This window comes from Phalangium opilio, unplaced genomic scaffold (assembly GCF_054372755.1).
Source record: "Phalangium opilio isolate 3A_F unplaced genomic scaffold, DU_Popi_V2 ptg000217l_1, whole genome shotgun sequence".
Classification (NCBI taxonomy): domain Eukaryota; kingdom Metazoa; phylum Arthropoda; class Arachnida; order Opiliones; family Phalangiidae; genus Phalangium; species Phalangium opilio.
Genome location: NW_028324218.1, coordinates 7,100,663 through 7,128,605, shown reverse-complemented (window position 1 = coordinate 7,128,605; position 27,943 = coordinate 7,100,663). Strand labels below are relative to the sequence as shown.

The 27,943-nt window shown below is 34.9% G+C and overlaps 1 protein-coding gene across 1 annotated transcript; it reads right to left on the bottom strand.

Annotated features, from left to right (window-relative positions):
* Positions 1-19: 19 nt before the first annotated feature.
* On the bottom strand, positions 20-27,943 carry ple (tyrosine hydroxylase ple). The gene is made up of 13 exons (XM_089856439.1): positions 26,571-27,943; positions 26,184-26,460; positions 3,017-3,268; positions 2,764-2,944; positions 2,035-2,123; positions 1,904-1,971; positions 1,697-1,747; positions 1,483-1,628; positions 1,288-1,423; positions 1,090-1,216; positions 863-958; positions 643-776; positions 20-564 (listed from the first exon to the last, which is right to left on the bottom strand). Exons 2-13 carry the CDS (start codon positions 26,286-26,288, stop codon positions 396-398), a joined length of 1,554 nt encoding a protein of 517 aa, XP_089712565.1. The 5' UTR covers positions 26,289-26,460; positions 26,571-27,943; the 3' UTR covers positions 20-395.

Below are 27,943 nucleotides of genomic sequence, written 5' to 3'. Positions count from 1 at the left end.
ACAATAACATTTTGCTCAACATTGGGTTTTTTATTCCGCCACTTTTTACAGTAAACAGTTTTTGACACATTCCGAATGTGTTGACAATAATAGTTGCAAAATAAAATGGCTTAAAATACTATAGAAACTTAGTTAAAATATTATAAAATATAATTCAGAGTTTGTAAAAGTTTTACGAGCGTAAGCTATATAGTTTTAAATCTTTCTCAAAATAAGTTTACGTCGGTTTTTTTTTCTTTTTACCATTAAGAAGTGACTTTAAAAATAATATTTAAAAATTATTTAAATCATGGTAAAAAATATAAAAAGAATATAGTTATAACCTTTCCTATTTTGTTACTGACACTTATATAGCTATGTTACAAGTAGTGTTTTTCAAATTTCGAACATGGAGATCACAGAGATTTCAGTCGCTTTATGGCGTTCTCCAATTTCATGGTCTCCGTCTTGACTGATTCAGCGAGGGTTGTTAGTTTGTCAACGGTGTCTAAGACGTGTACGCTTTGAGTGAATGGGTCGTATCTCACTTCGAAGGGTCTATAAATCTTTCTGTTGACGTAGTTTCTGTGGATTTTTTTAATAGAAATTAGTACTTCGTAGTACTCAAGTACAAAACAATTAAGACAAGGACGAATTTATTACCTGAATTTTTCCTTGGCGTCTTCAAAGCTCTCTGCTACAAAATAAATATCTTGAAAGTCTTGGTCTTGATAAGGTTGTACTGACGTTTTTTCTGGTTCGAAGGGAAGGAGTTGTGGTTTGCCAGAGATTCCGTGCTGAAAATGAAGTTTGTTCGTTAGTTTTTTTAGGGGATTTTAGGTCATCACTTTGAACTTTAATGAAAATTGTTTTATTTTCCTACCAAGAGTTCCCCGTAAGATGACAATAATCCAGCTCCGTATGCCTTGATTTTACCGTCTTGTTTGCAAAAACCAAATTCGACAGTGAACCAATAAAGCTGTATTGAAAATATATGTTAATACCTTTATTTCAAGTCAAACTTTACTCTCTTCAGATAACTAAGAATTGTCTCTATAATGTTTCGAAAAACTGAAGAGCTATAGAAAATTCCGAAGAAATTTAACTTACAGTTGCAAGTTTTTCAATGTCTTCATCAGAAGCTCCCAAAGAAGCCATTCCAATTTCTTGTGAAAATTGGGCAAATCCTGGATCAGCCAACATTGGAATATGTCCCAATAATTCGTGAATACAATCTCTGAAAATTATATAATTTGCATTGTTTATCAAACAACGTATAATTGAAGTAAGTTTACTAATTGGACTTACGGTTCTGGGGAATGATCTGGCGACGAAGAATGTCTGACGTATTGAGTACACTGGAATGTCCTGAATGCCAAACTGGCTAAAAAGTCCCGGGCAGTCAATAGACCCGCTGCTGGTCTCAAACAGAATCCAGTTCGTTCTGTGATAAATTTAAAATTAAGAACAAATTTCAAGATGATTAACGGTGAAGTGAATTACTTCTCAAGAACATGGACACATCATCAAGTTGAGGAATGTTATCCTCCCTGTAACCGCATTCTTTTTCCAATAATTTAAATGTTGATACGTGTTCCTTGCAAGCGTGGAGGGGGTACAAATGGACAACTTGTTGATATACAACTCCCCTGTAAATAACATAAAATTAATATCAATATATCTGAAGATATTCAACGCCATGTTAATTAAAACTTACCATGTTTTGATTTCATCTTCAGTGTATGTTATCTTAGGAATTGGCATACCGCTGTAAAATAAAGGTAATTTTAATTTAACACGCTTTTATATGTAATATTAATCCCGCAGATCCAATTCTTACCGAAAACTGATCGGTTAAAATGAAATATATTCAATTTACATTAAATTAAAATTAGTTTAATTATGTAATTTAAAGTTTACTTACTATTTGTAATCGAAAGCAATCATGGCAATTTCTTTTCTGCGTGTACGATAAGCGACATCAGAAAAGCCCTGTGAAATAATGTAAGTTAATTTTAATGCGAAATTTATTTAATTATTTAAGCCTGAACTTACGGGATGGTCGGAATCCAAATCGGGTTCAAACTTGGTCAGAATGTGGGTGCAAAAGTCCAAATCACTGATGTGACGCGGGAACCATGGTTCTATGGAAAATAATATGCGATTTAATTGCATGGACTAAGGTTATTTCTTCCTGTTTATGTTTTTCCTACCGTCTTTCATTGAAAATGGTTTGCAATGTTTAAAACAGTAACCAGTTTTGTTAAATAACCTAACCTAATTTTGGTGAATAATAGGTATCCAAAGGATAAGTGACGTTACGGGGAAAACTACATTAAACGAACCAATGTGGTCGCGGAGCTTGAATTTCACTAATAAGTTTGTTACGTCTATTTCTAACGAACCAATAAGATCTCCGTGTCTATTTCTAACCACCCAATGAGACCTTGCCGTGTATATCTAACGAACCAATAAGATCTCGGCGTCCATTTCTAACGACCCAATAAGATTTCGGCGTCTATTTCTAACGACCCAATAAGATTTCGGCGTCTATTTCTAACGACCCAATGAGATTTCGGCGTCTGTTTCTAACGAACCAATAAGATCTCGGCGTGTTTTTGTAACGAATAACATATCGCAACCAATACAGAGTTGATGAGTAATATTCTAACACTACAATTATTAATATATCTAAAAGTGTACCCAACAGGAAACAGGGTAAGGAAAAAACAAAGGGGAAACACCTAAAAATTCCAAATTAGTTCTTATTAGGATCAATCTTACCTTTAATACTGAGTCGCTCTTCGTTTAAGATGTTAATTTCGGCTAAACTATTTTGACGTAGAGCTCTCATCAAATTCAGTAAACTTTCTCTGGTTATGTTAAGCTTGACAAAAACATCGAATTGAAAATCACGACGTTCTGTTTTACGAGTTTCCAAATGCAGTATACCTCCCTTACAAGCCTACAATTTCCAACCAAAAATAATTGTTAGTTTCCAGGTGCTAAGAACCAGAGGTTCTAGCTTATAACTCACCTCAATTAGCTTCAAAATTCTGGGCAAAGTATTGATGTTATCTCCCAAAGCAAGGATTAGGTTTACTGGAACTGGGCCGGATTCGCTATTCTTTGAGATTTCATTTACGAGAAATACTTCTTCTTCGGTAAGCTTTTCGTCTTCGTTTCTTCCCATGTGTTCCATGATCCAAGTATCTTTAGCTTCTTTAAGCTTAACTGTTTCAAATTTGGCATCGTCCACCAAAGAACGACGGCGAGATGGGTATCCATGCTAGAAATAAAAATTGACAATATAATTTAATGTTAATTTAAACGAAAATGTTTTAAAAAGTAGATATTTATTTTCAATTTTTATATAGTTCAAAATGTCATTTGTACAATCAAAGTTCATCGATAAAAATCAAAAGTGCACTTCAATAAATCTTGCTCGCGCCGTGTAATGTGAGAAACACCCCCTTTACCTCTCATAATAGTGTCGACCCCTCACTGCGTATGATTACCTTCACGACCGTAGCACAGGGAACATGCGTTTGAATAGGCTCCTAAAGTACCAAGAATTAACGTTTGGATCGCTAGCATCGAGAACTATTTTCTTTAAACTGTTGACTCTTAAAAAACCTCGTCTCTGATTGGTTGGCTCGTATAGAGGTAGAGAGAAGAGTCGTTTCCTCCTCATTTTACATGGTGTCTACAGTCAAAGGCTGGGAACTATGAACGAAGTACACTTTTTGTGTTTATCTATGAACCTTTGGTATAATATTTGTGTAATTTACCAAATTTAATTATTTTCTGACTCAGATATGCTTTATTCGCAAGAATATTTCGTTTTTTATTTTTTTCAATAAGGTATAAAATATTTGGTAAAAGTAAGATTATTATAGAATGAGGCATAACAAAGGCCATAATAAAACTCCCTTAACACGAACCGTTCCTCGAAAGTAATTGAAACCTTAAAGAGATTATTCGCCTGACCAAACCCATAGAGTCGACACTAACACTGGAAAATATTGGGCGTCGAACAATAAAAGCACCTTTATTCTAAACAGGCAGAAAAAGTATTACCAATTTAGCTTAACTGATGAACTCCATTCAAAAAAGAAGTTAAATTTTCGTAATAAAAGTTTCTTCACGGGTCAAGAAACTCTGATTAGAAAAGAAGTTCGCATCATTTTATCGAAAGTTTTTTGAAACAAAACTAAGTGTATTTCAAAATGAGAATTTAAATTCTAGGCTATTAGGTACGATTATGCAAATTGGATTATCGGATATTACGCAATTAACATTTATTTCAAAATATTTTTTGTTTTTGGTTTTTTTACAATTTTGAATTTCATCACATTTTAAATTCATTAAATATTTGGTCTTTTTCTTGTAAATGAGAAAATTTATAAAATTTTATCAGTGGTGAAATTTTTGTTATCAGTAATCCTGTAATTTAGCAAATTTTTTTTCTAATTAGATATGCGTTGGAATTTAGTGTCTGTTTAAACTTTGAAGGGTTTTAAATTGTAAATCGTGTTCGAGGGAGATTCCATAAAGAAACGCTGTAGATATTTCTAATCTGACCAGTTTTACTGCGCAAAATCCTAGGTGACGTCATAGTTAACGTCAGCATAGGATGGGTGACAGGATGTGAAGTCTATAAACTTTTGCTTGGCCCATGCGAAATGATACCCCATTTCCAATTCGGTGACTTATCTATATTTTACTTTGTTTATAAGTAATTTATTTAAACCACCTTTTATGACCTTTAGACCTCAGAAAGAGACAAAAGGGGTTACGTGCGTAACTCGCTCAAACCCTTTCTTTCCAGTCTATTTTCAATACGAGAGGTATTTCCCAGGTTTGAAAACATGTATTGTTTTTAAATAACAGATAGTACATATTTTTCACATTCCGAATTTATTAGGCCTACATAAAATTTACCACGAGACGCAAGGCTTGACTTAAACCAGGAACCAACTTTTTATTATAGAAAACTAGTGTGAAACTTTTAAGTATCTCTCTCGCTCCAAATATCAAAAACTTTCACAACCTTCCCACCCACTTTGGATAAACCCTCTCAAATAAAGACCATTCCATTCTTTGAAGCCATTGGCATCATTTCTGGTGCATTATTTACTTTCAACCTTATATAATTATGGAATAGCACTGGCTCACGTTGTGGGATTTAAGCTTATTAAGTAGATTTCGATGTTCTAGTCGGGCAAAAAAGGGCATTAGAAGAAAAATCGTTTCCGGCCAAAGTTCCCAAAAGACGGCGAACCGGAAGCTAAACTTTTTCCAGTGATGGGGTCTCTATAGCAGCCATGCTTCTCTCCACTCTATTGGAAGTACTGCGTAAAGTGATAGGCTGAATTAATAGGCTTTCGAGGCTGGGTTAGGACTCTTTCAAAAGACGTCGTCGTCGACTTTGGACTTTTCAGACTCACTAAGGGGTTAGGAAGTAAACTAGGTATATCAAAAGGGGTTAGATATCCATCCTTTATGCCTTTGCTATATGGGATAAAACGTCTCTGTAATGATCTATATTTTTCATTTGGGGTTATAGAGCTATTGACGCTATGACAGGAATGCATACAGATATAGGAATAAATCATTGTGCCCATGTTTATTGCTGTGCGGGTTTTGTGGGCCGGGCTTGAGAACTTATGATTCTGATGGCGTCTTTCAAACTGTGATTTCATTGGTTTGTAGCAACGCTAGGTCAGGCGCACCCAATTAAGGTGCAACAGGCAACGTGATAAGTTATTCGCAAGATAAAATTCCTATTGGCTATGAGCGTTCCAGGAATTGTGTCTAATGTTTGCACAGTATGGAACTATGGACCTAACTATTAACTATCATCATATGCTGACGAAATGTTTATTAATAACTGATAATAAACAAATAACTCACGATGTTGTTAGAACGTCTCCTCAGTCACACGTTTAGTTAATTTCGTACTTGGACAGTACTATTATTACCCGTCAGGACATTTTAATTACTTTTATAGACGCCATTTTAAAAGATAATGGTAATCTTTACCCATAACCCCAAAGGCCAGACTAAATACCAATGAAATTGGTTCAACAGTACGAACGAAAGTATTATGGAAGGTTCTGGCCGCCATTTTACAAGATGGCTGCGGATTTGAAGAAATCTTTTCAAGGAGTACCCACTACTTTAGAGTAAAGTGCGTGCAAAACTCGTGTTCTGTTTTCTTGGTAAAGCAATGAAGGGTTTTGGCTGGGCGTTGATTGAGTCAGTCAGTCAAGACCTTCACTTTTAGAGATATAGGCTAAGTAGTAAAAGTTCAGTAGCAACTGTTTGATTGATAGGCACAGGAGTGCTGTCTAGAAACCACCCTGCTGGGAGTTCTTCCTCCGGAATTAATAGGGAACCATAAGTTTCTGCCGTGAAAAAGTTTTTCCAACTACGAAAATCGTCATCAATATAAAAATCAATCTACCGTTGGTCCTCCCCAAATCAAACTGTCCTCAACACGCGAGTGTCGGTTTCACGGGTCACTCAACAGTACTCGAGATCCTACTTAAAACCTGCCCTACCCTTAAGGTTGTACCGATAACAAATTGCAAATGGTTTTATTTCATTAATGGTATTCCAGAGATAAATATTTGTACAACCAGTTTCAGGGGTCTGCAATGAAGTGTTTTTATTTTTTCCGTCGTTAGTCTCGCGATTTCCAGATAAGTAAAAGTTTGTTAATAGAGATTTATGGTGCTTTTTGACACAAACTCTTTGTAAATATTTTGAACTAACGTTGCCCCCATGTTTTAGGGAGTAAAAACCGGGTAGAGTTTTTGTCTAGAGACTAAATCATCTTTGGGTTCACCCAAATGAAATATCTGGGTGATAATTATATTTAAAGAAAATAACCATTTCTACAACCTTCAATTGAAATTAACGATGCTTAATTAGGTGTCACGGGTCTACAATAGGACAGGCTTTATAATGCCTAGTGGTTTGCTTCGGTTCCAACGGTGAGAACTGAACCAAACCGCTATAACCTTTAACTGGTGTTACTAATATTAACCAACACGCAGTTTGGTAAAATGAATTTTCACTGTGCATAAAGAACAAACAACTTTCTCAAAAACATATGAGATTTTATAACACGTGACAGCAAAAATTAATTTTCGTTCACAAACTATAGACGCCATGCAAAATCAGAAGCAGACGACTCTTCACTCAACCTCTGCATGAACCAACCAATCAGAAAATAGTAATCTATGGTAGCGATCTAAACGTTAAGTCTTGTTACTAGAGGTAGCATCTGCTACGTTCGTGCAGATGGGGGATAACACTATTCCGAGAGGTATAGGGGCATTTCTTAAATTACACGGCACGAGCAAACTTCAACCACTTACACTTTTTGTTCTTATCTATGAACTTTTGTTGATAGTATTTAATGTTTTTAGAAAGTTTGCATTTTCCAAAAATTCTTAATCTCGGTACCTAACATATTAATTGATTCTTATTGGGTCAAAACTTAGTGCTTTATTCCTTTGGGGCGATATTCGGGTAAGAACCGGTGTTCAGTGATCCGATAAAAGACGAATTGGACAACTAAAGTTTGTAGTATCAAGGGAAATCGAAAGGAGCGATAATAAAGAGAAAGAAAAAACTTTTTGGCTTAAGTGCAGCAGCAAAAGTGATACGAGAGGGAGAAGCGAGGTCGCAGACTATGAAGAACGATGTAAAATAAAAAGTGGAACAGCAACATTATTGATGATAACATCTTATTTAAACTAATTTTCAACGAATTTCCTACGTGATTTGATAACTTTATTAGATTAACCTTTATTAATCTTAAGTTTTATTGGAGGCGGAAGGTGTCGAAACATTGAGTAAATCTTCACGTGCATGTAAGTGTATTTGCTTCGATTTCGTTTCTGGTTTGCAAGGACAGGTCGCATGCGGTTTTGTTTTCATTGGTAAAGTTGACGTTCCTTCAACATTTTTCACTTGTCAATAGAATCAACTTTCTTTCAAAGATTGTTTTAATTGGCGGGGGGGGGGGGGGTTTGCGTGAAAGCCAGGTATGCACTCTGCAACTCTGAACCCATATTACTCCTTGGAGTTTATACCAGGAATACATACAGCTAATTGGAATAATTGTGAAGCCATTTTTACTCAGCGTATCTAGGCAGATTTTGTGGGAAGAGCTAGACTAATCATTAAGTGTGTACTAAGCTTTTGGCAGTGCCTCACTATCGATGACGTTTCACATACGTCACTTCATGACAAGCTCTCAGTAACTAGTGACAAACTTATGGTGAACATATCTTATGAACTTATGGCCATAGGTCTGTAGAAAGATAATGAAACGTTTGTCAAATTGACAATAGAATTTGTTTTGCCTTGCCGTTTGTCAAAACAAAATCTACGCCTGCCGTATCAAGCTCCGTGAGGCTCGGGTTTAAAAACGATTTGGTAACCACTTTTAAAATATTTAACACCGTTTTAAGTTGTATTTAAGCTTGGGGGCATCATAAATTACGTTATTTTCTTCAGTTAATCGCTAAACCCCGAAGGTTTAGTGCTAATATCGCTCAATGCCCAGCGTTAGTTAAGTTTTTAATCACGTTCTCAATTTCCCCACAACGTTTTCGCTCTTAAAATTTTCACTTTTCCCATATTTATATCATAAATTACAAACTGCCTCAAAATTTAATACCGTTATATGAGAAAATAGTTAACGTTATGTAAATAAATCATTAAAACGGTATCGAGGTGTCTGACACTTGTCCGAAGAACTCGCATGGTGCCCGAAGAATTTTGTTTCGATGCAAAGTTGCGTTTGAATTTTGAAGTTTAAATTTAACTTTCAAAATTTTTCGTGATTGAGAAACCCCTCTATTAACGTTCTGCTTAATACGTCTTAGTACGTTAATGGCTAACATTACGACAATGAGTCTACTTGTGAAGTTCACTTAGTCCCTAATTTTGTCGGGAAGTTGATGCTGATTTGTTTATAAATATTTTCTTAATATATTTTGTTAGTTAGTTCAGTCAGGGATTGATTTAATTTTAGAAGTAGGAATGGAGAACAGAGTAATCTGGGGGTGCGTCAAAGTCCCGGACCCCCTTCCACGGGACGGAGGGGTCATAGCGACAGAGGTAAAAAGGAATTACGTATTTTTCGCCGTCCCCGTCAGCAACGTCATCAAAACGTAGTTTAAGTGAGCAGCCAATAAGATAATTTAAACTTTTCGTCACGTGTTGGAAGGAGGGGCTCTATAATGGACTAAGTAAATACTAACCGTTCTCCATTCCTACTTCTAAAATTAAATCTATCCCTGGTTCAGTCATGACAGGAAGCTGAGAAGTTCATTGAATTTCCAATTAATCTTTAACACCTTGCTTAATCCTTTGAAACACACATGTTTGCCAAGAATTCCGTGACATTAATCTCTTTCATAAAATCTATTAAAATTACTCCGAGATTTAAATCTTCTTAATTCCTTGTAAAATAAATATATTTCACTTTTACGTAAGACAAACCGCAAGATACGAACGGGTCTGATGTTATAAAATATCTTTGAGACAAAATCAGGTTTGGTATAGACATTGTACCAGACAGAGGGTCTTTTGGAGAAAGTCTAAGATGAGATTTAAACACCGGGAGGGGAAGATCTCATGCTAAATACTTCCTAGATTCTCTGTTGTCAAGGTCTTGCGTTTTAACTATGTTTAATATTTTAGGTGCATTTGTTTTTATTCTTCAGTATATTAATTGCCTTTTTTTAATTTTGATGAGCTTGAAGGGGCATATACTATTTTTTAAATAATTTTAATGTACGTTTGTTAATTAGCCAAGAGGTTGAAGGGACAAATTTAATTTAATTTTTTTGAAGTATTTGAAACTTCAGGTATAGTTTGAAGTGTTTCAAAATCCCAGAACACAATGTTAAATTATAAACCCAGGAAAGTACAAATATTATTTATTTTTTCGAAAACCAGGAACGTGCAGGTGCTATTATTTTTTAAACCCAAGAAGGTCCAGATATTAATTTATTTTGAAACCCAAGAAGGTACAGATATTAATTTATTTTGAAACCCAAGAAGGTACAGATATTATTTATTTATTTATTTTTTCGAAAACCAGGAACGTGCAGGTACTATTATTTTTTAAACCCAAGAAGGTACAGATATTATTTTTTTCGAAACCCAGGCACGTGCAGATACTATTATTTTTTAAACCCAAGAAGGTACAGATATTAATTTATTTTGAAACCCCAGAATGTGCCACTACTATTATTTTTAAAACCGACGAAGGTACAGATATTATTCTTTTCGAAACTTCGGAAGGGGCAGATACTATTATTTTTAAAACCCAGGAAGGTGAAGATATTAATTTTTTTGAAACCCAAGAATTTGCAGATACCAATATTTTTAAAACCCAGGAAGGTACAGATATTAATTTGTTTTTCCCAAATCAAGGAAGTAATCTTTCAAAACGCAGAATATTGTTTTTCAAAACCCGTTAAAGGAGCAGACCCTTACATTTTTGAAACAAACCTTTTACAAATTTTTATCCAAGCCCCAAAAATCATCAAATAAATCAAACTTTCAAAAAAAAAAAATTATAAACTCACCAATAAAATATCGATACTTTCGATGTCCATTTTGTCCATCTTGTCCAACTTCTCTAACTTCTCAATCATCAACATTTTTTAATTTTAATTTAAGTATTTGCCGTTAAGGTTTAAATAAAAACGAGAGCTTAGTGCGTGCGCCCTTTCCTTAATTCGGACTTAATATTTTTCGAAAAAAATAAAGCAAAATTTTGGAAATAATCCCGATTCTTTTAATAAAAATTTGCAAAAATCGGTGCGCGCTACCCTACGGCTTAGGAGCGAATAATTCTTTATGTACTCGTTTCTTAAATTTTGTCAACTTTAAATTTTAAATTAAAATGGTTCCGAAGGATCGCAAATTGCGGTGTCCCTTGCTTATTGGTCAGTAGGAAGAGGCACGTCGTGTGAAAGACCCAACGGGGTAAGCTAAAATCCACAAGCCACACCTATTACAACAGATTAGGTACTTTTGCGAAATGTTTCACGTGCATTGAAGCAGCCAAAGTTTTATATAACTTCAATTTACGTCGTAAAGCACTTATCTTTTAGCTTTAAACCTAAATAAGATACGTCATATTTGCAATAAGAAAATATACTTAAGTTATATTATGGAAAGATAACATTCGCCGTCTGGTCTCAGGGTTATTCTTTGGAAACGATTTGCGAATGCATTTTAATTTTTTTTTTTTTTTTAATGTTGTATCTGGGTTATAGGTTCGGTTCCCGCGTTTTGTGTCCTTAGGCAAATACGAGCTTGAAAAATTTGCGCGGCGATGGATCGAGATATACTCGGGTTCAATTAGCCAATTGCAGGGAATATTTTTAATTGAACTCTTTTGATTTGAGTAATTAATGTTAAATAGCTGGGTGTCATATGAAGGTTTTTAAAATGATTAACGGTACGGTAGCATTGTACCGTTGACGAAATTGAAAGGGTTGTTGGAAGTATACAGGCTGTTTTTTGTTTCCAATGAGTAATCTATATCTATATAAAGTCCTGACTGACTGATAATCAACGCCCAGCCCAAACCGCTTGCCCTAGACGACTGAAAATTTGCAGGAACGTTACTCGTGAGTAGTAGGCGCGTACTAAGAAAGATTTTTCCAATCCGCCGCCATCTTAAAAAATGGTGCCCAGAAATGTAAAAAAATCTTCTCTATGCAACTGAGTCCGCGCGTTTCAACCGATTTCACAAATATTTATTACACTGGTTTCCTTTAACCTACCGGCGGGCTGAATGTTCTTTTGGATTCGATTTGTTGCCATCTTTTTAAATGGCGGCCAAAAACTTAGAAACCCTTCTGTATGGAATAATGTCCGAGTGAAAAGAAATAAAAAATGTCCCGACGGGCTGACGGGCAACGCCGAGTGCCTTCGCTCCTAGGGTGCTACAAAAATATTAGTCATCAGTAAAATCTATCCATTCTTTATATCATTTTGATGGAAGTTCTTATTACAAGCGAGCGAGGCCGCGGGTAATAGGATAGAAGTACTTTGGGAAATAAATTTTGAGTGACTGATTTTGCCCCAAAGATTCACCTTAAGCACGTTATGATTGTAGTGTTTAATTTTAACATATGACCATTTAAATTTAAAAAAAAAATTAAAGAAAATAAATTTACTTCGGTAATACCATCCTTTAGGAACACACTGTATTTTATATTTTTAAGATGAAGTTAATCGTGTAATGGTTATAATGAAATAGATAAATACTTTGAATCCATAATGATAGTTTGTCTTCTGAATATCAGGGTATGTTTGTTAAGCGTGGAGTAATGGCAGTGTTTGTGATGATAGAATCCTGTCGTCAAAACATAATTAACACACGTCGTTTTTGGTTTTTGAATAAATTATAATTCCATGCCAAGAAAAAAGAAATAATAAATAAATGAAAAAACCGGTGACGCATCTGTTATTTGTCCGAAACGGGTTCTATTAAGAAGCGAGCTTGGAAATATGTTAAACAAAAGTTAAAAAACCGTCAGCGATTTTCAAACTGGATATATGTAATGTTATTAACACTTCGAAGAGACAAATCGAAACGTTGCTAATTTACACCATATGTTTATAAGACACTACCTATACTTCGTAATGCTAGAGACTTATAGCTCGAGCTAGTTCGAAGGAGAACGACGGAAGCGAGAATTGAAGTCCTACCCTCGGTGGTTAATTTTGCAGGACTTCCATCTAGGTCCTATTTAGTCTGTACTAAGCCATTGACAGCGCCTCACCAGGCCTCCCTAGCTCGCTTTACCTCGAATCTATGACCTACCTCAGTCACTTCATGACAAGCTCCAGTTTGTAACCAGAGATTAACAAACTTATGGAATATATCTTATGAGCTTATGTTTACACTTAACAATTTATCTAACAAATTAATCGGTTTTTAAATAATTGCCATGACAATTCGTGCTTCACCTTCAATGGATCGTGTGTGGTACATTATCCCAAATTATTAAGTATCTTTTAGCATTGCACTACGAAGGATTTACCAAACTTCTTCCCTCCCCTTTTCATCAAGCACACCTCTTTATTTTACGATGCCAAGGATCAATTTTTTTTATTAATTTTTAATTTTAATTTTATAAGTTGTACTTGTAATTCTCCCTTTAGCGTTTACACCCATTTTCTTTTTAATTCCAAATGGTATTTGAGTTTAGGCATTAAATTTAATCGTTCTTAATTAAACCAGTAATGTGTTTAATTTGAAATAAAAATATCATTAATAACTTCTTAATGTCGTTAAAAGTATTAGATATCGTAAATCGATTTTCATTTTCTTTTTTGACAATTTTTGATTTTTGATGAATTTTTCTCTATCAAAGTTGGAATCTATCTCCCCACAAAGAAAAAATGTAACATAAAAGAAATATCGAAATTTTAAAGTACAATATAGGTATTCTGTCGTGGTCATTAATACAATTAGAATATTTGACATAAAATATGAAGTCTGCAACTTTGACATGCAGTCGCCCGGGGTAACATTCAATAATTAGTACTCTTTAATAGTACATTCATTAATGCTCATTGTTTCTTAAAGAGACTAATTAATGCTCAGAAAGGCTCTTTAGTACTCACTCGGTGAATCCAGAAATTGATGATATAACTGATATACCATCAATTTCTAGCGAGGCTCATTACTAATCATTTTTATTCATTGATACTCAATGATACTAATTAGTACTGAGAAAGGTTCATTAGTAATCATTTTTATTCATTGATACTCAATGATACTAATTAGTACAATATAAAAAAAATTCTTATATTGCAAAATAGTATTTCGTGAGAATATTCAATCCCTTCTTCGCTTGAAAAGTACTTCGTTCAGAGTTTATTATAGGTCTAGACGTTTATTTTCAAATGACAGAAAAACACATAACAATTCTTAGTAAAATTCATGTTGCATTAAATTGAACGAAAAATACACCCTTTTTATCGGGTAATTCCCGAACATTGAATTTATATCAAAGCCCGCGGATAAGTTCAGGGTGAAATATTTTTAGTAAAACTTCCAAGTGATACTTAAACGCTCCAAAAAAGAAAAACTTTAAGCCTTTTATTACCAGTACCTAACTCATTAACGTGCTTAATTACTTGAAAAATAATTAAATTAAAAGTTTATTTTATCTTGGAGAAAAGAGACCCTAATTATTATAGGTCCTTCTTATTGGCTTATTTTGTACATTTAAGTATTGATACCAACATTATGCCATTTGTAAAACCCAGTATTACAAAGTACTTGGAATGAAATTGCACCAATTATTGTAAAATTAAGCGGAATAGGTAGAGTTATCATTTAAAGTAAACTTGATTTTATTCAAGGTAAATTTCGTAGAACACAGGTAGAGTAATATGGAAATTTCAAAAATTTTCTTTAACTATCTGTAATTTTAAGATAGTACATATAATTTGTATCTTTCGTAACTATCCAATCTTGCAGCAATGTCACTCCAAAATCTCTTAAATTAGTTTTTTGTAATTTTCAAGATTAAAAACTCTACAGGGCAGGGTTAAGGTTTTATCAAAAGTTCATTGGTAAAAACCAAAAGTATACTTCGTTGGAGCTTGCAAGCGATGCGTAATACGAGACACGCCCTCTTTACATCTCAGAATAGTGTCGATCCCCTCCCCCTCTGCGTATGGTTATCTTCACGACCGTAGCACAGGAAACACACGTGAGTAGGAGCACTCAATTTAGTAGCAGATTCAAGCTCTAGTACCAAGAATTCACGTTTGGATCGCCAATAGTCTCGAATTTCTCTTCACGACCGTAGCACTTGAGCATAGAGTACTCTTTTATATAAACCTTTGACCCAAAAAACCCCTTCTCTGATTGGATGATTCGTGAAAGGATTGAGAGGAGGGTCACTTGTTTCTCAATTTTTCTACGGCTAAACACTGGGAATTGTAAACGAAGTATACTTTTTATTTTTATCTATAAACTTTTGGTTTTATCTATTCGGACAGTTGAAACGTTTTTCGAAATTTGCACAGCATATAAATTTGCATTTTTTATCGCATGCTCTCTAAAAATTTGATAAAAGACGTAGGTACATTTTCAACTATCAGTCCTATTTTTTATTTTGTTGGTTTTATTTAATCTGGTTTAGTTCGTTGATCCACACATAAAAACTTCATTTGGGTCAGAAATCCTTAACTATCATATAGACTGTATCATGTGATATAGTTTCTAATAGTTAAAGGTGAACTAGTTTTTATCTTTTTTTAAAAAAAAAAACATTTGAATTTAATGTTTGGTTTAACCAAATCAGTTGATTTAAAAAAAAATTAGATTAAAAATTAAAAAGGAATTAGGCCATCCTAAGGAGTGACTCATCGTATTCTTTCCATACCATTGACAGCCCTAAAATCACTACATATCATTGGTGTTCGGTATACTGGGGATCTGAGAGTGATTAGCCTCTCGGTATCAAGAAGACAATAAGATCACCAATTTGGGAGGTGAGTGAATTTTATCTTCTTCCGGTTTTTGGTGAAATCAGGAATTCATACAGATAACAGGAATCATTGTGTAGCCAGCAAGCCATTTTCACTCGGCGTATCTAGGCGGATTTTGTGGGAAGAGTTAGCTAGACTAATAATTACGTATGAACGAATTTTACCTCGCGGTTTTATAATCTATCTCGCTGCTTGCTGCACCTTACGACCGTGCTTAGGAATTCCCGTTGCTACCAACCAATGAAATCACGGTTAGAAAGACGCCATCAGAATTATGAGGTGTGACGTATAGTACCACCAAGAAGTGATATCTAGTTTATTAGGGAGAAAGTATAAGGTGCCTAAGTATTGGTGTGCCATAGTCGCAGTCCCCCTTTCAAAATACAAGGGGAACGTAAAAGGAGGCCGGGCTATTTCGCCTCTCCTCAGTCGGAAAATACGTAATTTTCGTCATTCGCGTCGCGCTGACGTGCACGAGTTTTCAAGAACCAATGAGATGCTGGTTGTAGTTTAGAGGCGGGGATTAACTCCGGACCTACTTTTGGACTGGAGATAAAGCTAGAGATGTGGCGAGTTTATACCTTCTCCATAATAAACTAGATATCACTTCTTGGTAAGGTCTTAAGCCCTGCCCACAAAACCGGAATAGAAATTAACATGGGATATATGGGGTATGATGTATTCCTGGTGTAACAAGTTATCAACTTTTTTTTTTGCTTTTTGAGTGTCCAAAGGTTTAGACCTTGAAAGGAGAGGATGCCATTAATCAAGGTTGACGTCCGTGATAAATTAGGGAGGTGTGTGCGAATGGCATCGGATGGATGGTGGATTTTGGGGTACGTCATCATCTGTGGACACGGGTTTCAAAACATATGTAGCAACAAGTTAAGGTACCCGGTGTTACCCGGATGTTTTATGGGACTAGAAAAGAAACCTTGAAGGTTTTCATGGCTATGTAGACACAAAACACTAAACAGTCTTTAGATCATTCATATGAAGTATCTGATATTGCTTTTACAGCTTTCAAGTTCAATGAAACTATGCTTAATTATCGACAGGTTATTCATAGACCTAAGATGTTGCGGGAGTCTAGAATAGGTCGTTTTTAACAGTCTGCCAAAAAGGTTTATGTTCTTTGGGCGATTTTGAGTCGAATATGTTCTATGACATTTTACCACATTTGCCACTGTTTTCATGTTAAGATTGGAGAATTTTATGGATGACCCAATAAATTTAAGGCAATGATTTCTAATTTAATTTAGGGGTCACCCATAAAACACTTATCAAATCATAACTCGAAAACAGTGTCCCTTGGGGCAATCAAAATGGAGATCCCAAAGAGCCTCCCCCTTAAAGGGACTGCAAAGAAGGCATCGGCGGGTGGGTAAAAGGTTTTTGAAATACGTCACAGACATCACGTGATGCTAAGATACAAAGACTCCTCATGGAGTGGAACTGGACATCTAGTCCTCGTTTTTCGCGAGATTACAGCGCCAATTCCATGAAGTGTTAGTTTTAGTTTTCGAAATAAAACGAACTAAGCTTCTTTGAACCTCGTCTCTCCTGGGTCACGTGCCTCTGACGTATTTCAAATAATTTTTACCCTCCCGCCGATGCCTTTTTTACAGTCCCTTTAATTTATGACAGACTTATCAGAAACACCCTTCTACTTACTAATTTGTTTACGGCGAAAAAGTATTCATAAAGGGCCTTTATTTCCTGGAATAGATGTTCTTATTGACCTCTGACCCTCTTCCCCATTTGACCTACATCACTATACAACTACAAGCTTCGGTACCTTACTACTTTATGATAATGCACAAAGGTGCAAAGGTGTAATACAACACTACAATGCCCTTCATCTCTTAGGTCTTTTAAAAATCCACTCTTTTGTAAACGCTTCCGGCAACGTGGTTTAATTGAAAAGACAGTGCCTTCCTAGTCCGAAAGAGTTGAAGATGACATAATTGCGTTTCATTATGTTTCACCTTCTAAATTCTTTCGCTTTGTAAATCGTACCTACCGCCCTTTTTCCCGCCAAAAAGTGAAAATCTAGTAATTATACGTAATTAATCAAAATTAATAGCGTGATTTTTAATTCTCGTGATTTAATGTAGCTAAAACTCGCGCGTACAATGTCAAATATATGGGGCAATGAAATATTAAAAAAAATATTGAGGGAGATTCTAAAGTACGCAGTATTTAACCTTGGTGGAAGTTAATTAAAGTGAAAGTTTAATATAATATAATTTTTAATGTGGATAGAGGTATATTTAATCAACTTGAAACATTTATCGCCTGTCCTAATCTATATCTATGTAAGCAGGGAAATATAGATTCCGATTACTAGGAATCTTAATTGCAATTTTCGTGAATTTCTGCTTGAACTAAAGGGGAGGAGGTATAGACACCATTACCCCTGACGTCACGCCTCGTGTATTAGAACTTAGAAGCCAAGTGGCATGACGTAGCTATCGACCTGTATGGGTCAAACCCGAAAGTAAACAAGTTCTCTTTGATTCGTGTGAACGAGTAGACTTAAGATATAGGGTTTTCCTTGATTTGTGAATAACCAATGAAACGCGAGGAAGGAGGAACTGTTGCTTGAATAAAGTTTTAAGCCCTTCCCCTTACCTTCAATCAGATAATATTTGGGGGTAAATGGCTTAAGAATTCCAAGTAGAATAGATATATGAATTCCTGATGAAAGTAAAAGTTCTGGCTGACTGATAATCAACACCCAGTCCAAACTGCTTTACCTAAAAGTCTAAAGTTTTGCAGAGACGTTACACTTAAATGGACTGTAAAGAATTACGCATCGGCTGATGGGTAAAAATTGTTTGAAAAACGTCCTTGGCGTCTCGTGGTGCCTGTGACGTTTTTCAAAGAATTTTTTTTAATCCGCTGCCATCTTGAAAAATGGTGGGGCAGAAATTAGAAAATGGTGGCCAGAAATTTTTTTTAAAAAAAACCTTTGTTGAATAACGTTTGCACGTTTCAACTGATTTAAGTAATTTTTAGTAGATCAGTTTATCTCGGATTCAACAGCGAAACCGATTACTTCAAAGTAATCTATTTCTGTTCTTGGTTAATACCTTTTTGAACGACCTTGCATAATTGGAAGTAAAGCCCTCGCTTTCTGAACGGCAATTAAAATTAATTTCTTGTAATTTTATTCCTCGTTTTTATATAAGTACGGGTGTGTATATCATTAATGCCCCCCCCCCTTTTTGTCAATGTGCGTAGAAAAAAACTACGTCATACTTTTACGTAAGAATCTCTTATATTATATAACTTGAGTTTATTTTTAGAAGATGTGCCCAGTTCTTATTTTGTGCAGATTATGTAAAGTACTACGTCATAGTTTTTACGTAACAATTTGTTATATTATATAATATTATATTATATAACTTTCTAAACGATGTGACCAGTTTATATTTTGTGCGGATTTATATAAGGAATGCCTTGTTTTTATTTTGTTTAAATATACGTCATAGTTTTAAATAACAATTTATTAAGTGTTCATATTTTTTTGCAGATTTTGGTAAGATATTCTACCAAAAATATGGCAAACCGATATATCGTTTCAAGGCTTTAATTAAACCGATTTTTACCTATTAATCGGTTAGAGGTTAATTTAGAGATCCAACGGTTGATAATTGGTAAAAATCGGTTGATATTCATTAAAAAATCGGTCGATATGGGTTGATAATCATTATAAAATGGGTCGATATCGGTTGATAATCATTATAAAATGGGTCGATATCGGTTGATAATCATTATAAAATGGGTCGATATCGGTTGATAAGCATTATAAAATGGGTCGGTATCGGTTGATAATCGTTAAAAAATCGGTCGATATCGGTTGATAATCGTTAAAAAATTGGTCGATATTGGTTGATAATCGTTAAAAAATCGGTCGATATCGGTTCATAATCGGTAAAAAAATCTGTCGATATCCGTATCATTGGGTTAAATAATCGGTTATCTCGTCGAGTTTAAATAATCGGTTAAAATCGTTATTGATTCCAGTAAAACATAGGCTAATTTACGATATCGGATGTATATATATATTCCATTTGTACTCTGAAAGTAAAATACTCCAGCACCCCGCATAGTATTTAATTTAAACTACAAGTGATCCTCGGAAAAGATCATGTCTGAAAAGTGTCAGTGGAAATAATTACTTCAATAATGTTAATATACTAATCATGTTTTACTAGTTCAGATGTTACTAACCGACTGACAAATGACTGAATATATTTAATTCTTATTTGACAAAGATAACGCAACATAAAATATAATTTCAACACGTTTTTAATACACCCTCGTTGACAACTTGGGTTCAGCCCAAATCAACGTCTCAATTTTTCAACAAAACGTCATCGCAATTTTGTGCACAGACAGAATAAATTCTGTTTGAAAATTAACGTACCCTCGGGCAAGGATTTTCAGAGAAAAAAAATTATATTGATAAATTTCTTTTTTACTAAATATAATTCAATGCTAATACGCAATACATATCAACTCCGGAACGTTATTACCCTTTTGTTCAGCTCTCTTTAAGTAGGCTATATTGACGACTAAATAACGGTAATTACATTTCAAATAGCGACATGGTCTTTTTGCGGTTTTACTACAACTACAAAGACACTTTACTAATCTATGCCCTTGGCGCTCTTAAGCTTGTTTTGCTATATCCCCAAAAACACCAGGAAGTCGTGGTGATATTATTTGTGTGTTCTCGATAATAAACCTTTTTAATGATTTTGAGGGATCTAACATTTGTAAGCTTATATAATTACGGTAACTGCGTGCAAACGTGTGTGTGTGTGTGTGTGAGAGAGAGGCAAGTGTTTGACTACTTTAATATGCCTCATCATTATTATTCATAAATATCTGGTATTCGTTCTATTGAAGATTGAAGCAATACAATCTTAAAGGAAAAGTTCAGGTAACATAGTATTATACCAGGGATAGATTTAATTTTAGAAGTTGGAATGGAGAACAGAGTAATCTGGGCGCGCGTCAAAGTCCCGGACCCCCTTCCACGGGACGGAGGGGGGGGGGAATGAAAGAAGAGGCGGGGTCATAGCGACAGAGGTAAAAAGGAATTACGTATTTTCGCTGTCCCCGTTAGCAACGTCGTCAAAACGTAGTTTAAGTGAGCAGCCAATAAGATAATTTAAACCTTTCGTTACGTATTGGAGGGAGGGGCTCTATACTGGGCTATGAGTCGGACTGAAGTAAATACTAACCACTCTCCATTCCTACTTTTAAAATTAAATCTATCCCTGATTATACCTTAAAAGGACCGCCTTTTTCTAAATATAAAAGGAATATTATTAGAAATAATAAATTATCTCTTATTACAATGTGATAATTAGCATTTAATTAGTCTTAAAAAAGATCAAGGACTACTGTGCCTTCGCCATTGGTTTAGTGGCGTCTGCTAGCCCGAACCTCTTACCAATACGGGATTGGTTGAATTCTGAGGGGCTAGCAAACGTCACTAAAGTGACTAAACCGATGACTAATTAAATGCTAATTATTTTGTAATAAGATATCAATTTTTTAAAATATTTTTACTTTTATATTTAGAAAAAGGGCGTTATTTTAAAGTATAATGTTATGTTATCTAAACTTTTTCCTTCAAGTTTTGTTTGACTTTGAGGGAAATTTTGAAAGATAACTTTGAATCACTTCCGCATTTCCGATCGAGTTTGAATTATTTCCGTTGACGAGTCAAAAATTTCATGTCTTCAAACTTGAAAAGATCGAAAGCAGATAAGCATCTAAATGTAAGCCTATCGTCATTTGACTGTATTGCCATGACCTCAATATGTCCTCCATGTATCGCCGCCATATTGGCAAGAAAAACTATGAGCTCATTGAAATCGGAACGTTCTTAGCTCGTGTATGGGTTCTTGGTGTGGCCTAGGGGTTACCCATTTATACGTATTTTATAATGAGCACGAAAACCTTCGAATGTAAAAAAACCTTGAGTAATAAATAGATGAATGACATTGTATAGTATAATCTTACCTATTACTTTGTAATTTAAATCGTGACTGGTAATTCTGAACCCTTTATGTGTCATGGCCGTTCAGAAACTTATAAACAGTGGGTAGAATTTGTACCACATGACACCACTAAGTGGGTTTCTGATAAGTCTGACATAAATTTAAGGGTCTTCCTTCTTTGGGTCAAATTGAGTGGAAAGTGCACTCAAAGAACATGATGTGGTGTACAACAATTTAATATGGAGATATGGGCTGCTGCCAAACATTTATTGGCCCCTATATCAAGGAAATAGTAAGAACACATGTGCATGGTGTAATTAGCATTAATTTGCCAGCATACGTACATGATTACCCATTTAAAAATACATACACTTCTGCAATATAAAAAGGCTCGATTACGATCTTAGATTGAAGATTATTGAAGACGATCTGTCATACCAGGGATAGATTTAATTTTAGAATTAGGAATGGAGAACAGAACTAGTAATCTGGGCGCGCGTCAAAGTCCCGGACCCCCTTCCACGGGACGGGGGGTATGAAAGAAGAGGCGGGTCATAACGACAGAGGTAAAAAGGAATTACGTATTTTTCGCCGTCCCCGTCAGCAACGTCATCAAAACGTAGTTTAAGTGAGTCAATAAGATCATTTAAACTTTTCGTTACGTGTTGGAGGGAGGGGCTCTATACTGGGCTATGAGTCGGACTGAAGTAAATACTAACCGTTCTCCATTCCTACTTCTAAAATTAAGTCTATCCCTGATTGAAGATTATTGAAGACGATATGCCATACTTCACATGTTTAACCATTTCCTTGTTTTAGGGGTCCGTCAATGTTTGGAAGCCCATATCTCCGTTTTTAAGTGTTGTAATCCCATGTTCTTTGACACTGTCCAGTGTCCACTAATTTTGACCCTTAGAACACACCCTTTAAATTATGACACACTTACCCTGTATAAGTAAAATTGCTGCTGCCTTACTCAAAATCAACAATTCAATATACTTTAGAAATTTAAAAAAAAATTACTATGATATACCTACAACTCGTAATCTTAAACAGTGCTAAAACACACCTAAACCAGTTTCTTCAAAATATTACCTTGGAACTGAACCTAATCATTGGTTCCATTAGTCCTTAAATACCCCGCCATTAATTAATGAATTCCAATTAGACAACCTTGATTCGAACCAGTTTGTTGATTTTCTTAAATGTGGGTTAGCCCGTTCGCATTTACCAAAAAGGTTTATTTATATAACCAGAAAATTCCAAGCGTAATTAACTAATTACAATTAATTTAAAAGGCGTTGAAAAGTTACCACAAATGCTGTTTAACTCTGAAATGATAATGCTCAAATATCCAAGTGTTCAACAGATTAAATACCTTCAACTGTTGTAGGTAACTACTGCTCTGTCCAATAAGTGGACTTTCAAAAAAGTCCGTCAAGATAATGGGTGGGCACTTTATGTAGATGTAAAATTTTTAGGTGGGCCCCGATTTTCGTGGGTGGGCACTTTTAATTTGAGGAGGACAACTAGTGCAAGTCTAGACCTATTGGATGGTCTATAGTTTGCTTCTGTTTTTAGTCCCGTTCTGTTTAATGTGATGTAAAGTGAAATTATTGTACTGGTGTTAGCTGTAGTAATTTTTGAAGTCAACAAACTGACCTTGGTTAAGTTAATCTGGGTAAATAGTACGTCACATCCTTCTAAGTTTTACCACGTTTCTGGCAGCCATGCTGGAGGATTTCAGCTTTCCACTGCATTCAACCCTTACAAATAACGAAAACATGGCTAGGTTTTGCAAGTAGCAAAAGCATAACTACGCTTTACAAATAGCGAAAACATAGCTACGATTTACAAATAGCGAAAACATAGCTACGATTTACAAATAGCGAAAACATAGCTACGATTTACAAATAGCGAAAACATAGCTACGTTTTACAAATAGTTAAATTGTAGCTATATTTTACAAATAGCGAAAATGTAGCTAAATTGTAGCTATAATTTTACAAATAGCAAAGATATAGCTTAATTATAGCTATCATTTTACAAATAGTGAATATATATCTGTATTTTACAAATAGCGAACATACAGCTACATTTTACAAATAGCGAAGATACAGCTACATTTTACAAATAGCGAAGATACAGCTACATTTTACAAATAGCGAAGATACAGCTACATTTTACAAATAGCGAAGATACAGCTACATTTTACAAATAGCGAAGATACAGCTATATTTTACAAATAGCGAAGATACAGCTACATTTTACAAATAGCGAAGATACAGCTACATTTTACAAATAGCGAAGATACAGCTAAATTATAGCTATATTTTACAAATAGCGAAGATATAGCTAAGTATTAAAGATAGCGAAAACATAGCTACGTTTCACAAATAGGGAAATCATAGCTACGTTTCACAAATAGGGAAATCATAGCTACGTTTCACAAATAGGGAAATCATAGCTGCGCTTTACAAATAGCGAAATCATAGCTACTCTTTGGAAATAGCGCGGAAACATAGATACTCTTTGGAAATAGCGCGGAAACATAGATACTCTTTGGAAATAGCGCGGAAACATAGATACTCTTTACAAATAGCGCGGAAAAATAGATACTCTTTACAAATAGCGCGGAAACATAGATACTCTTTACAAATAGCGCGGAAACATAGATACTCTTTACAAATAGGGCGGAAACATATTCTTTACAAATAGCGCGGAAACATAGCTACGGATCCACACAGCTTGTTTCATAGTTTCGAAAGTGTTGTTCCAGGAAATAATTTCAATTTAAAAACATTTAATATTAAATCTAAGGGAGGGTTAACTATTAAACGGTAGGGGGGGACCATATTTAAGAGAAATTTTGCGGTCGTGAAACTAAGGGCACACCCTTCTGACGCGAAGGCTAAACCTCGAATTAAAGATACCAATAGAATATTGTGATTGGTTAAAACAGCAAATGTAAAAATGCCAAACCTTTTTGCGAAAGATGTTCGATAAACCCAAGGACGAAAATTATAAAACCAGATTTCTCTACTAAACGTTTTAATTTGTTAAAGAAGAGTAAAATCAAGAAGCCATATCTAGTTTACTAGGGAGAAGGTATAAATTCGCCACATTTCTAGCTTTATCTCCAGTCTAAACGTATAGTAGGTCCGGAGTTAATCCCCGCCTCTAAATTACAACCAGCATCTCATTGGTTCATGAAAACCCACGTCAACGCGACGCGAATGACGAAAATTACAATCATATTTTCCGACTGAGGAGAGTGTAGCGAAATAGCCCGGCCTCCTTTTACGTTTCCCCTTGTATTTTGATAGGGGGACTGGGACTATGGCGCGGGAATACTTAGGCATCTTATACCTTCTCCCTAATAAACTAGATATCACTTCTTGGTAAAATCACGGAGCTGTATCTATGGGCCCTTGACGTTTCACAATGATATTTTTACAAAATTGGCCAATGCCAATAAATGCCTATTATTTTAGGTCTTCAATTGACGTATGTTCATCCCGAGATTCTAAACAGCATTTTTAAGGTGTAATTTGTACCATTGCCAAACCCAATCCAGTCCTACGTGACAAAATTAATTTTTAACGTCCAAATATCAATAATAATATTTTACATTAATATGGTAAAGACATTTTGGTGATCAAATTTCATATAATGGGCGTCAAAATAATTAAAATTTTCTTAGTAAGTTAATTGTAATTGCTTTTTTTAATGTATTGTACAGTACGTCTTGCGCTACTCTACGTTTATTGTAATGATGGATGATTAAAAATCCACAATTAATTATTAGTTCTTATTGGCGAAGCTGACTCAATTCTAACATATCATTAATTCATGCAATCACAGAAAAAACACCGAGTTTCGTTGAATTTTGAAGACGTAACATTTTCTAAACAACTGCATTCAACTGGATATTTTTATAATTTGTTTTTACGATAAAAATTCATTACTTTTAACAGAAGTATGTAATACTTCTCTTCGAGAGAAGTGTACTTAGTAGTACACAAAGCGGGGTAATTCATAATTGTAACATGATTCTTCCCCAACAACATTCCTTAACATTTATTATAGCAAGGTTACTAAACCGAATCACGCACATACGCCATTTTAAATATTTCTCTCATCATTACTATATCTATTAGTGCTGCTTAACTATTTGCCAAGGCGTATGCATGCGCTTGTGCGTTTTTGTCCCGCCACGTCAAGACAATCAAGGTTTGCGCCTGGTTCATTGCTGAATGGGGATTTAGTACCACCAAACAGTTATAGAATTCACTCTAGCACCGTGTGATGCCCATCTGAATTATGTTTAATGAGCAGGAGAGCAAATTAACAAAAAGGGTAATTGCCTTGCCTGGGAAGAATCATGTTACACAATAAAAGTATTAAGAGGATACACAGTGTCACCCTTCTTCTATTACCTCCTTCTAGTTTTAATGAGTTATTGAGACTAATATGTTAAAAACACACGCGTGTAGTTTGTAACAACATACAGATTTTTTCGATGACACATAACCTGAACTGTCTCCTCAATGTATAAATTGTTTTTACAATATTGCATGCTTCCACAACATGGAAAAAGTAGATGTATGATCATCTTACTTCAATACTATAACTTTTAATAAGTTTAACAGCGAACTTGGCTCGGTTAACAGCGGCGGGAATTGCGGTGTTCATTATTGAGAGAATGTTCTCTTGATCCTTCATACACCGAAGCTCAGCAGGAAAGAAGTGATTTCGGTGTCGCGAGCGAGCAACAGGCAACTCCTCCTCATATGCAATATTGCACTTCGCCACCGCTAAAGCGAAGTCTCGTGAACCCACAGCGTTATTTGAAAAATGGTTGACGATTCTCCTTCAGTGAATTTTGTTTAACCTACTGAATAATGATTGTTTAATGAGAAAGTCTGATTTAAATCCATTTTAATAAGGTAGGGGCAGGGATAGATTTAATTTTAGAAGTAGGAATGGAGAACGGTTAGTATTTACTTCAGTCCGCCCAGTATAGAGTCCCTCCCTCCAACACGTAAGGAAAAGTTTAAATTATCTTATTGGCTCGCTTTAACTACGTTTTGTTGATATTGCTGACGGAGGTAATTCCTTTTTACCTCTGTCGCTATGACCCGCCTCTTCTTTCATACCCCCCCCCGTTCCGTGGAAGGGGGTCCGGAACTTTGACGCGCGCCCAGATTACTCTGTTCTCCATTCCTACTTCTAAAATTAAATCTATCCCTGGTATGGGTTATTTTCTCTTCAAAATCAGACAATTTTCGTTCAAATTGGTTAACAGCTTGTCATGAAGTGACGTAGGTCATAGATTCTCGTAAAGCGACGCCTGAGGGCGCAGTTAAAAGCTTATTACAAACTAAATAAGAAGATGGACTGAAAAACCGTGTGTAGTCAATTCTCGCGTCGTTCTCGAATTAGCTCTCAGTAAGTCTCTAGCATTACGAAGTGTAGGTAGTGAAATACTTATGGAACAAAACTTATAAACATTTGCTATAAGTAATATACATGTTTAATGGAGTGTTTATAATCTTACCATTTGAATGCGGTTTGACCTTTAAAACCCAGAAAAATCATTGAACAAATATTTCAAGTGATTTGTTGTTTTGCAAAAACAAAAATCTTCTTACTAATAAAACTTCAAAAAATCGGAAATATTTTTCAAATTCAGGAAACAGATAAAACCTTCCATATTAGAGTGCAATCTTCGAAAGGATAAATTCCTCCATTAGAAAACTGTTTTTCCCATAATAAATTCTTCTCCTTTTAAGACTCGATTCTACCATAGTTCATTAACTTCTGATATTGCAAAATACCTAACGTTTTATGGTAAATGTTTCTCAATATGAAATGAAAATGACTCTACCTTTTCTAAATAATTAATATAAAAGAATTTATGAATGCTGTTTTTATATGGCCGCGACGAATTAGAATGTGCAAGTCACACACAGAAAAACTCATTGCAACATAAAATCGATTCCCAATCAGGATTTTCGGTTATTTCGGGTTCAAGACTTGTCGAAAACTGTACGTTTCTTAATTAATGTAAGTATGATTTGTTTCAAATATTTATCTTAGTTAATTAATAGACTATTTTAAGTTATCATTAAATAGTACTCGACATTAAATGCGTTAAACTTGAATCAACTTATCAAATAAGGTTTTAGTTTGAAGATGGTCTAATTCTTAACTTGAAAAACTGATAGTATAAGTTCCTCGAAAAAATGTACTACAGATGAAGTGTATTTGTTGAGTCTTAGGTGCAATTTAGAATTCGATAAGTTATTTTCCTTTCTCTGCAGTATTCAATAGAGCCAGGAATACATACAGTTAACAGGAATAATTGTGAACGTACA

Excerpts from the sequence above, each read along its gene's own strand:
- ple (XM_089856439.1), bottom strand. The coding sequence starts at position 26,288 with ATGAAGGATCAAGAGAACATTCTCTCAATAATGAACACCGCAATTCCC. Across the intron at positions 1,972-2,034 it reads ATTTGGATTCCGACCATCCC|GGCTTTTCTGATGTCGCTTA; the intron begins GTAAGTTCAGGC and ends ATTATTTCACAG. Across the intron at positions 565-642 it reads GACGCCAAGGAAAAATTCAG|AAACTACGTCAACAGAAAGA; the intron begins GTAATAAATTCG and ends AAAAATCCACAG.